General features: G+C 37.2%; 1 protein-coding gene across 1 annotated transcript in view; it reads left to right on the top strand.

The window, feature by feature from the left end:
- dapk1 (death-associated protein kinase 1) overlaps positions 1-11,451 on the top strand; it is a 151,236-nt gene that overhangs the window by 1,162 nt on the left and 138,623 nt on the right. The window contains exon 2 of the mRNA XM_078396163.1: positions 97-271. Within this exon, the coding sequence (XP_078252289.1) occupies positions 210-271 (62 nt within the window). The 5' untranslated portion in view covers positions 97-209. The remainder of the gene's footprint in view (positions 1-96; positions 272-11,451) is intronic.

Here is an 11,451-nt window from a genome sequence, read left to right as displayed (position 1 = left end):
ATTTCTTTTGTCGAGAAACGCCCATGGTATTCACTTTTTTATTTCTTAAGAAAAGCAATTTTGTGCATAAATATAATTTTAACTTCTTTTACACAGGCAGAATGCATTTAAAACTGCGGGCGCAAGAGAGGAAGGCTCTTCCTGCTGGACGCTGAAATTGGTCACCTTTACACGGCCGGTTGTACGCTGGGATGCAGTAGCCAGCTACCATGACCGTTTTTAACCAAGCAAATGTGGAAGATTATTACCAGATCGGTGAAGACCTGGGCAGGTGAGTGTTTAGGAGACCGAGTGTTCCGATAAGGATCTTGTGAGAGCGGCGGGAACAACGGATGAGAAGCTTTCTATTTACCGCGTGTTCTGACAGGTATGTGTAGGAGGTGGAGAAGTGTGCCTGAAATTGTGCTTGGTTTAATTTCATCTACCCTCCACCACCCAACATCACTTGCAGCCATGCATGTGGAAGCCAGGTGCATATTTTTCAAGTTAATTCGCAATAAATCTGCTTCTCAGAATGTGCTATATGTTGCCTTAAATGGAAGATGTCAACGGTTTCAGAGTGGGCAAACAAGGTGTCTTGTATATGGTTTATGTCTTTAATCCTCATTCAGTTCATTTATTTTTCTTTTATCTAGATAATCCAGTGGGAATGATAATGTTCACTGTGGTCTAATTTGTTTGCAATTACGTTTCTCTGGGAAGGAGCCAGCTAACCTTGAATATAGTAGGAGTAAACATTTGTGGAAGATTATATAAATTTGAGAACTGTATTAGCGTTTGCAAGCTTTATGGCGTTGGGCCATATCTTGGTTACCAAGGAACTATTAACAAACTAAAAATTAGTAGTGCAAGCATGTGCTGTAACCAGTTGATTTGCACTTGTGGTACAGTTTCATTGTTCGCATGGTGTTGTTAAATATGAAATTGTCAAGTGGTTCAGTGGATTGAAATGGACAATAGTTGTAACCTGTCATATACATAAGAAAATGTCTTGTACAGCAGGGCAAAGCTCGAATTGCACTCTTTTTAAAATAGTCTGCGCACCTGATAGTATCATATTTTAAACAGAAAGCTGGAGTTTGTTAACATATTGTACTTATTTAGTATATCATAAGCTACTTGGACATATATAAAATATTACTTTGGAATGTGTAAGTCATTCTCCATAGGTTTGAATTTGTGATTAAAAACTTGTAATTTTAACTCTTAGGTTGTGATTAGAAAAAACCTGTGTAAAATACAATAACCTCAGTCGTTTTGAGGAGATCAGTATTACATATATCTTATTGGACAGCCATGTTTTCTTGCACTGTACACAATTGTTTAAAATTACAATCTGTTGAAATGATTGAAATTCCACAACTACTGCATTATAGTTATTTTCTTTAAAACGAAGTTTAACCATTGTTATATTCCCGATGGTCTGACGATCAGAACCATGGGATCATAAGAATTGTTATGTCACAGAAGGCGACTATACGCCCTACAATGTCAGTGACAGCTCTTGTAGAGTAATCCAGGCATTCCTATTTCCCAACACTTCTCCACAGATCTAGAGATTGTTTTGCCTCTGGATTGTCCCAATTCCCTTTTGAAAGGCCTGATTAACTTTGTTTTTACCATTCTTATAGACTGCGAGATGCAGATGATAACTGGTGCATAAAAGGTTTCTCTTGCATGCCCGTGCTTTTTTTTTACCATGGAGTGACCATGCCCTTTAACCAATGAACTATGTGTGTAAATGAGAGCTTCTCTGTATTTATCCACGTGATATTTTTATTGCCTTGAGGTCTCTTAAAGTGACCTTTCATATCTGAGTTTGCAATGAATTGTCACATCATACTTCAACATGAAATTTAATTTAACATCGGTGCACTGTGTTACTGCAGAGCACTGGTATCAAGTTCCTCATTCCCATCCATGTTCTTGAACGTAGTTATAGAATTAAGGCTTAGGCCTTCCTGTTTAGAAGAGAGGGTTGTTTATACTTCCTGGGAATAAAACAGTTGAGTCCTGGAATGGGTTCTCTCCCTTCCTCCTTGGCCAAGAAAGATTTAGTAAAGGCACAGCACAAAACATAAACTAATGTGTAAAAATTGCAGATTTTGGGAAGTTAGAAATAGAAATGTCAGAAAATCCTTGTGTGCAGAAATCCAGAGAAACTGGAAGACAAAAGAGGCAATAGTGCAATAAAAAATGGTAATACAGTGACGTGCAATAACGGAACAGAGGTCTCGAGCTAGTAAAAGTGAGAGAAATTGAGTCATCTGAAATTAACAAAGAAAATAGTGATTGCTAGAAATCTTTTTTAATGCTGAACATGTAAAATAGCATGTTCAATAGAATTACATTTTGTTTGTAAGGTTGCTTTATGTTTAAAGAGAGGTTGAGTTGTTTTTCCACTATGTGTTGAACTATACTAACATTGAGTATGAGGCAGAACTTGAAATGAACGTGGGAACAAGATTGAGAATTTGAATGGTGGGTGATTTTGAAATGTTGGAGTCCTGCTTCCAGACTGAATACAGGTGCTGTGCAAAGCTGTTGTTCCTTCTGTCTCCCAACTCAGAGGAGTGAATATGGTATACAAGATGCAAGTAAATTGCAGCTTCATCAGGAAACAGTGCATTGTGGACATGAAAGTCAAATAAAACTAATGTAAAATAAATTGCAAATGTTGAGTCTGAAATTAAAAAACCAAAATCCTCAAATGTATGGAAGAACAGAAATCAGGAGAGACTGGAAGACAGAAGGTATGACAGTGCAAGTAAAATATGGTAATATAATTACAGGCAAGGGAACAGAAGCCTAGAATTGGTCTGTGGCAGAAGCAGAAGTGGCAGAAGCGGAAGGTAGAGGTCTTTAATTAACAGCAGTCTATGTGTGCTTTTATGCTCGTATTACTTGAATCTTGACATTTGTGTTCTTCCTGTGCCAAAATACTTTATTTCACTTCCCCTCTGTATAAAATAAAGCAATGCAGATCTAGACAAAAAACCGAGTACAGAATGGAAACTTCTTTATTTTAGTCTTTGTTTTGGGCCATGTTGGAGGGTTGTGCCTGTTGATTGATTTATGTCCTTGCATGTCCTAGGTATGTAAAGAGGAAAAAAATAGTCAAGGCAAATGTGGGTCCCTTCAAAGACTAAAGTGGGAAAGAGTAAATGGGCTGAGAGAAAAGTTTGTCATATTAGAGACAAATTTAAAATTGTATGAAGAACTTGCATAAAAGGATGACCCTAAATTCTGAAAGAATGGTTTTAGGACAGACAAACTTTTTTTAATGAATTAAGTTGAACTATGCCTGATAATTACGCTTCTGCCCTACCTTGCGTTCTTTGAGGAAGCCATTCTATTTCCTCTTCTTCCCTCTGTTGCCCCTGTTCTAATGATGTCACTTTTCTTATTAATACTTCTGATGTCTTTTTACTTAACCAAAGTTTTCCTGTGCTGTAATTGACAGGACATTTCCTCCACTTCTTCTCCCCCAGGTCCTCGATAGGGTTCCCTGGTTCACATCTCTCATCTGTTTGTGATTGTCCTTCTCATTTTTCATTTTAAGGTGGACTTTAAAGATTTTGAGCAGGGAATTGATGTCTGATTTTCCAGATCCTGCATGAAGATGTATTTGTGATTGGAAGGGTATCAGATGGGTGAAGTATAGATTGCAAGAAAACTTACATAATGTCCTTTCCCTATTAGCTGCAGAGCTAGGCCTAAGATGTGAAAGACATACTTGGGTGTTTTATGTTCATCTTTCTGGGATGCAGTGTTTAAATACATAGTTTGTTTATGTCAGTCTCCTATTTTCACCCACATGATAGTTTTTAATTTCAATGTTCAATTGAACTGCAAAAGCATACTCTTTAAAAATATGATTGAAATCCAAACTCATTGCTTATTTTGACATTGTATGATACAAATCAATATTTGTTTTAAAGGCTAACTCATTCCAATTGATTTTATCATTTAATGAAAGTAAATGTATGGGAATACATTAAAGCTCGTTGTCTTGGATAACTGTTTAGTGAAATCAAGTGGTGTAACATTGCTGTGACCTCCGAGCTCTTCTGACCTCTGCATGTGAAGTTGCCAAGGAATAATCTGTCTCGGAGCTCAAATTATATCTCGGTATGTAACGCTAATTAGTTTCACTGATTTCTCTGAACAGAATCTTGCTCTTGTTACAAGCCAAGAAACATCACAATATATTGGAATGAATCTGATTTTCTTTTTCCTTAAATTGGACTCTCATCAAACATTAGTCGGTCCACCAATCCTACATGTACCTTCACTTTCAGGTTTTAGGCCACTATTCTGGCCATTTACCCTGTCAGTAAATAAATAATAGTTAAGTCTTTGGTTCTTGCTCAATATTCATTCCTTAACCGACATCACTAAATTACATTATATGATCAATTATCTCCATTATTGTTGATAGAATCTTACTGTGGGTAGATTGGCTGCTACATTTCCTTGCATCATCACATTAGTGACTACATTTCAAAAAACAATTAATGGACAGTGATAACATTTAATTTTTGAAAACTGCAAGTTCATCTTTTTCTTTGCTACTTAATTGTGCATAGTGTTGAGTAGCAATATTTTTCTATAACTACGTTTTTATGAGCTCAAGAATCCAAGGAGAAGTGTTCCATTTTTGCAGGTCAAGTAACTGAAAATGAAAAAACTCATTGTAGGATTTACATCTCCCACATAATTGTGTGTAAATTAACTGGCACTTTTACTATATGACAAACAGTACATTTCCTTTTTTGGTGTAAGACTCTGTGGGATGGAACATGAAAAGCTGTGGTCTTGTCCTTGACACATTGTCATCACTCCAGTTCTGAAGTGACTGAGGCTAGTGTGGGAAAGTACTTTACAGGTTTTGCCATGAGTGGGGCAGGCGTTGCTTGACCTGGAGAGCGGGTAGGTTATTTTGGCGATGGTGTGTTCCTATTACCATTCCTTCCAGGCTTATGTGTGCTCTTGACACCTGGACTCGAGATTCTTGTTGCTATCCCAAATGCTCCCTTTCCACATTGAGCAATGCCAGGCCAGGAATTCCCAGGAACTGGCGAGAATGTGGCATTTTTCAAGGACATCCTTGAATCTTTTCCTTTGGCTTCCTGGTAATTTATTCATGCGATAGCATTTGGAATGAAATATTTCTGAAGTCTGGCATCGGGCATAGGAATGGCATAGTCTGTCCACTAATACTAGCTGAGTGTATGTAGAGTCTCAATGCTGGAGATGTTGACTTCAGAAAGCACTAATACTCACTCTGGATTTTGTAGAGTCGGCATTAATAGTACCTCTCTAGTGTTTTGAGATGCCTGCTTTAGGTGGTCTGAATCTCAAGCATCTAGGGTCTCTGCCCACTAGATCATGTCTTCAATCTTGTCTTAATCTTCAATCGTCATTTCAGATGACCAAATGGTATACTGTTGCACTGAGGGGGGTGTTGCATTCATTAGCAAGTGACTGCCTGCACAAATATATGCTACCCAATATAAGGGGAGGGCACCATATTTTCTGAGTCTTGTGTGGACTTTTATTGGCAGGAGGTGATCTTGTGTGATGGTTTTGTAAATGTTGAGTGTAAGACTCATCCTCTCATATACTTTGGTGAAGAGGTTGACGTTGGCTTGGAACTCGGCTATGTTGCATGTGTTCCCGAGCATTGTCTGCACACAGCCACTCAATGACTCAGGTTGGGGTGACCTTGGTTCTGAGTTCAGGCAATGTACATTGCACTGTTTTCCATTAGTATTATACATTAGTTACACTCCATTGGGCATCTTGTACCTTGTGGCTGGAAGTATTTTTTAACCATTGAATTACATTACCCGTTTCAAGAGACTTCAGCAGAGAGCTATCAAACATTATCACCTAACTTTCTTCCATTATGGTATCAGTGGAATCTTTTTCCTGAAAGTTGTGAGAGGAAACAGATGAGCATGTTTAGGAAGAGGAAACAGATGAGCGCATTTAGGGAGAGCGACAGTTTTTTTTAACCACCTCTTGCATCTGCTGCTCATCTTTGGCCAGGTTATTTTCACTTAACTATATTGACTATTTTCAGTCTGGTGGCTAAAATGGCAGAGAATATTGATTAAAATCAGGAAATAAAACAGAAGATTCTGAAGATGTGCAACTGATCAGGCAGCATCTGTGGAGACGGAATCAATGTTTTGAGTTGATTCTCCAAAGATTCCTCCCGAGTTCCTAGCCAGTTCCCCCACTTTCTGTTTTAATTCAGATTTCCAGCTTCTGCATATTTTCATTTTGAATTAAAACTGGGATTTTCTTGTGTAGGAAGGAATTGCAGATGATGGTTTATACAGAATATAGACACAAAAGTGGTGGAGTAGCTCAGTGGGTCAGGCAGCATCTCTCGAGAAAAAGGATGGGTGGCGTTTTTGTGTCAGAACCCTTCTTTAGACTGCTGGCACTCTGAAGGTTCCAACCAAAATGTCACCCATCCTTTTTCTCCAGAGATGAAGCCTGGCCCACTGAGTTACTCCAGCACTTTGTGTCTATCTTCTGTATAAACCAGCATCTGTACTATATCTCTACTATTCGCTTCAACCATTCTATTTTGTTTAGAGTTCCATATTTTCATGACTCTTGGTAGAGAAGTTTCTTCAGAGTTCGTAATAGTTCTTATTTCAATAGTCCCTCGTTATGTCCTTTTCCACATGGGAAAAAAACCATTTTCTTCATGTACAATCCATCAACAAAATCTCATAATTTTATCAAAATCTATTAGGTCACCACACTAATCTTTTCTCGAGAGAAAATTGACATGTACCTAAAGTTCATAAAAGTGTTGGGTAGTGTGAGGTATGATATTTTCACTGGCTGGTGTTCCTAAAACCAAGGGTCTCAATCCACAAACGTGGTTAGTTATTCAAGGCTGAGCTGAGAATAAATTTATACAGACAAATTTATACAGATGGTGATCAGTGTTTGAAATTCTTTGGAAAAGGGGATGTATGTGGTGGCTCATTCTCTGACTTTATTAAGACAAGAGTTTAATAGATTTTTGATTATTCAGGGAACAAAGGGATATGAGATCAGTATCAAGCCTGAGGCAAAAGATAAGCCATAAATTTATTGAATAGCAATTCACATGAGGGGCCTAGAACCCCAATTTTACTAATGCTTTTTATGGTCATAGCGTATCTTAGTTATTGTAAAAATTAAGGAACATATTGAGGATGTTGTTAACAAATGCCAATTGCATTTCAGATAAAGAGGTCTCCAATTTATAACCTAGCTTTTACTCAATTGAAAATAAAGTTGCTGGAAGCATGTAGGACAGCATCTGTGGAGAGAGAAAATAAATAGATCCATTGACCTAAAGGATTGAGCATATTTCTTTCTCTGCAAATGCTGCCTAACCTGTTGGATAGTTCTACCATTTCCTGTTTTGATTTCAGATTTCCTGCAATGTAAAAGTAATAAATTGTGATTTCCGTGTAAGTTTATAATGAGTTTCAGCATGTAGAAATTGTCTTGCTTGCATGCCCGAATTATTTTCAATTACGATATTGAGAAAACATTTCTGTAAACCAAACGCCATCATTTTAAAATATTAGTTGTCTGAATTTGTGTAAACTGCGAAGTAGGTGGAACTTCCATAATGGCAGAATGCATAATCTGAACTGAACTAAGGTGTGATCTGTGCCACATTGTCGAATCAGGTGCTGGATGACAAGGGGAAATTGATTGAAGCTTCATGTGGATTTAAGATGAGGTTTGAGACTGGATGGTGTATTCTTTAACTGAAAAGCTTAATGTAAATTAAACTATTTTAAGAAGAAATTAATTGGCACCCTTTCATCAACTTGCCTATCATCCTTAAAACAATAATACATAATGGTCGTGCGTAGGAAGGAATTGCAGATGCTGGTTTATATCGAAGATAGACACAAAATGCTGAAGAAACTCAGCGGGACATGCAGCATCTCTGGATAGAAAGAATGGGTGACGTTTTGGGACGAAATCCTTCTTCGACTGGAAGAAGGGTCTCGACCTGAAACGTCACTCATTCCTTCTATCCAGAGATGCTGCCTGTCCCGCTGAGTAGCTCCAGCATTTTGTATCTATCCTAAATACATAGTGGTCAGTGCTTTGAAAGGATACAGGATGAACAAACGCTGTCTGTGGACTATTTCCAAAGAATGTCCATTACATTTCAAAATTGAAGTTTTGTTTAGTTTGTTTCATTTGATTTATGTAGTTCTATCTTCAATATTTAAAATAAGAGCACGGTTGAGTGATGGTTAGGTTATTTTGCATCAGGCCTGATTACAGACCTGGGGATATGTGTTCATAGTCCACCATAGAAGTGGACAGTTTAAGTTCAATTCAGGTCTTGGGCAATTGGAGATTGGTGTTGAATGCTGGCCTTGCCACCAAAACACATCTATCTGCTGGTTAAGAATTTTAAATTGTTTACGTAATCACAAGCATAATATGAAAAAGCACCATTATTTTCATTTCCTATAATCTAGAATTTCACAATACATTTGACAAAAACGAAAGAGTTTGCAGTTATACAGCCAATAAATTTGAAGTTTGGTAATTGTGGTAATTTGGCCTTATAAAGCCATTTGGTGTAAAGCAAATAACAGTGAGTTAAAAACTATACAGGCTTTTGCAGTTCAATAATAAATGTTGGCTGAGATGCAGAGTGTCCCCAAGCTCTTTGAATATTAGAATCCTTTATTCCGTCTGAACAGGCAAGCGACCGGAATTTATTGTCATATCTGTAAGATACCTCTTGAATAATGCATTATTTCCTATGTATAGAGATTGAAATATCCACCTAAATTATTTATTGAAAGTCTGGGTTCTGACTTTTGAACCCACAGCATTTTGACTCTGGGGCATGAACCATGTAATCAGGAAAATTCTGAGAGTTTTTTTGTTTCCTAGTGGCCAAGAGTACAGTGTGCTTACAATTGCGAATCAGGGATGATTTCATGAAGTTATTTAAGTCTTGATTCTTGTGGCATTTGTAGGTTTGAGGCAATTGCAACAGATAAATGCCTTTTCAGCTAAAATGAGTAAAGCAAGTAGAACGTGCAATTGCTATATTAATCGTTATTTGCACATGAGATCATTATATAGTTCTCAATTATTTACATTCCTTTTTATAATCTGTTATTTACTACCCATGCTTCTCTGCAACCACTCATCCATTCCAGTATTTATACACCTTTCCTAGATTTTCGCCTAATTCCTACGCTTTGTCAACTCTTCTCTCTGGAAATGATTGTACGAAAGACACCACGTAAATATAAGGGGCTGCATTTGGTTCATAGAACAAGACAAGGAATAGTACCAGAACAAGCACTTCGGCCCACAATATCTATGCTGAATGAGGTGTTAAATTAAACTAATCGTCTCTAATCCATATTCCTCCATTCCTTGCATATCCATGTGCCTATCCAAAAGCCTCTTAAACATCCAAGTTTGCCCAAAGTCTCCTTATATTTAATTTGCTATAATCTAATAATTTAGTAAAGCCTCTTTTGCACCCTTTCCTCATCCTCCTTATCGATTGAGTTTTCACTTGTAGAAGAGACACGTGTGATTTTTGTTTTCTCTAAGTATTTTTCTTATCTCTGAAATGTTAAAAAATTCTTTACCTCCCACGATATTTTATAGAACTGTTGCATTCCTGACCAATTAAATTGCCAGGCCTTGGCATTTATTTGGGTGGTTGATGATTATTTGCAAGTAATTTAAGGGTCTGTAATAAAGGTGCTATTTATAATGTACTGTTGCTTACATTCAATAAATGTGTACCCATTTTAAAGTCTATTGTTGAATTTTCAGTCATGTTTGCTTGCTTCTCCTGTTAATGCTTTGTATTGATTGATTTCAAAGTAGGTGTAAATTTTACCAAGTTTGTACTGCAGTAGTTGTTCACACCTCATTAAAATGTAATATCTCAATGAAGAATTTGTAACCGCTGATGAGATGAAGATGTAATTGATAAATGTTTGTTGGTTACTTGGTTTTATCTTGCACTGTGTATGAAAGATGGCAACAGCAATGTTGCTCTAAGTGGTGGGCATTGATTGTATGGAATGAATTATACATTTCTTGATCTGACAATGCAAGAGGTATGCTAGTTAGAGGTTTGCAGCTACTCATTGGATTCTGGGAGTTAGACCTAGGTAGAATCCTCACAAACTGGAGGGATACCAAAATACTGGCAATAATTGATGTATTAGATAGAAAGAATTAGAGTTGATATCATGGATGAATGAGTTTTGATCACAATTTGTGTTGATTGAAGAAAGGCAAACAACCTTAAACTATTAATTATGCTTTCCTTTCCACAAATGTTGCATGACTTGTGCATTTTTTATATTTTATATTTCTATGGTACAGAATCTGAAGAATTTTATTCTGGCTTGCATGTGTTCAATTGAGCCTCAATCTTTTCTGACTTTTTCTTTTTTGAGGATCTGGATGTCATTAGCAAGGCCAGGATTTGTAGTCCATGTCTAATCGTCGTTGTTCATCTGAGTAGCTGTTGTGCCATTTAAGAGCAGCCACATTTCACTCCCAATAATCCATACAGTTCATTCATATCACACATATGCTGCATGTCTAAATTATTGAAATTAGTATTGTCTTCACTTCTGAAGGAAGCTGTTTCTTGCTGCCATACCGCATGGAAACGGGACCCACTAAGAGTATGCTAACTTTTTTGCCCATCTGCATTGAACTAATTTTCCTACATTAGGTCCATATCTTTCTACGCCTTGTCTATCTAAGTATCTGAATAAATGCCTCTTAAATGTAGTAATTGTATCTGATTCCACCACTACCTCTGACAACTTGTTCCTGCTATCAGCTACTCTCTATGTTTAAAAGCAAGATATATTCTCTGCAAATCTCTTTGAAAACTGCTTCAGCTTGATTCAAACCCATGCCCACTTGTGTTTGATACCTCCGCCATAGTAAAAGGATTTTTATTATCTACCATACTTACGCTTCTCTTTTATACTTCCACCAGGTTATCACTCGGCCTCATTTGCTCCAGGGAACACAAGCCCAGCCTATATCATCTTTCCCATAACTAAAGTAATCCCATTCTGGAAACATCCAGGTGAATCTCCTCTGCCTAAGAAACGCTCGGAACCAAGCTTGTGGGCTGAGTACATTTTTTTTCGGAATGATCATCTTAACTTTCCGAAAAAAGGTACTGACCTGTAATATCACCTATCCATTCTTTCCCCATGAAACCCCTCCAACACTTTGTGTTTTGTTCAAGATTCCAGCATCTGCAGTTTCTTATGTCTCCATCATGTTATCTTTGTTTGGTCTCAAACATATGTTGGAGACAATGTTATAAGCAGAAAATAAGATTATACCAAAATGGAAAGAGTGCATTGTTTCTGTTAGAAGGTGTGTTTGTCT

Source organism: Rhinoraja longicauda, chromosome 3, assembly GCF_053455715.1.
Source record: "Rhinoraja longicauda isolate Sanriku21f chromosome 3, sRhiLon1.1, whole genome shotgun sequence".
Lineage (NCBI taxonomy): Eukaryota > Metazoa > Chordata > Chondrichthyes > Rajiformes > Arhynchobatidae > Rhinoraja > Rhinoraja longicauda.
The sequence above is the reverse complement of the archived record's forward strand: the minus strand, read 5'-3'. Positions and strand labels throughout refer to the sequence as shown.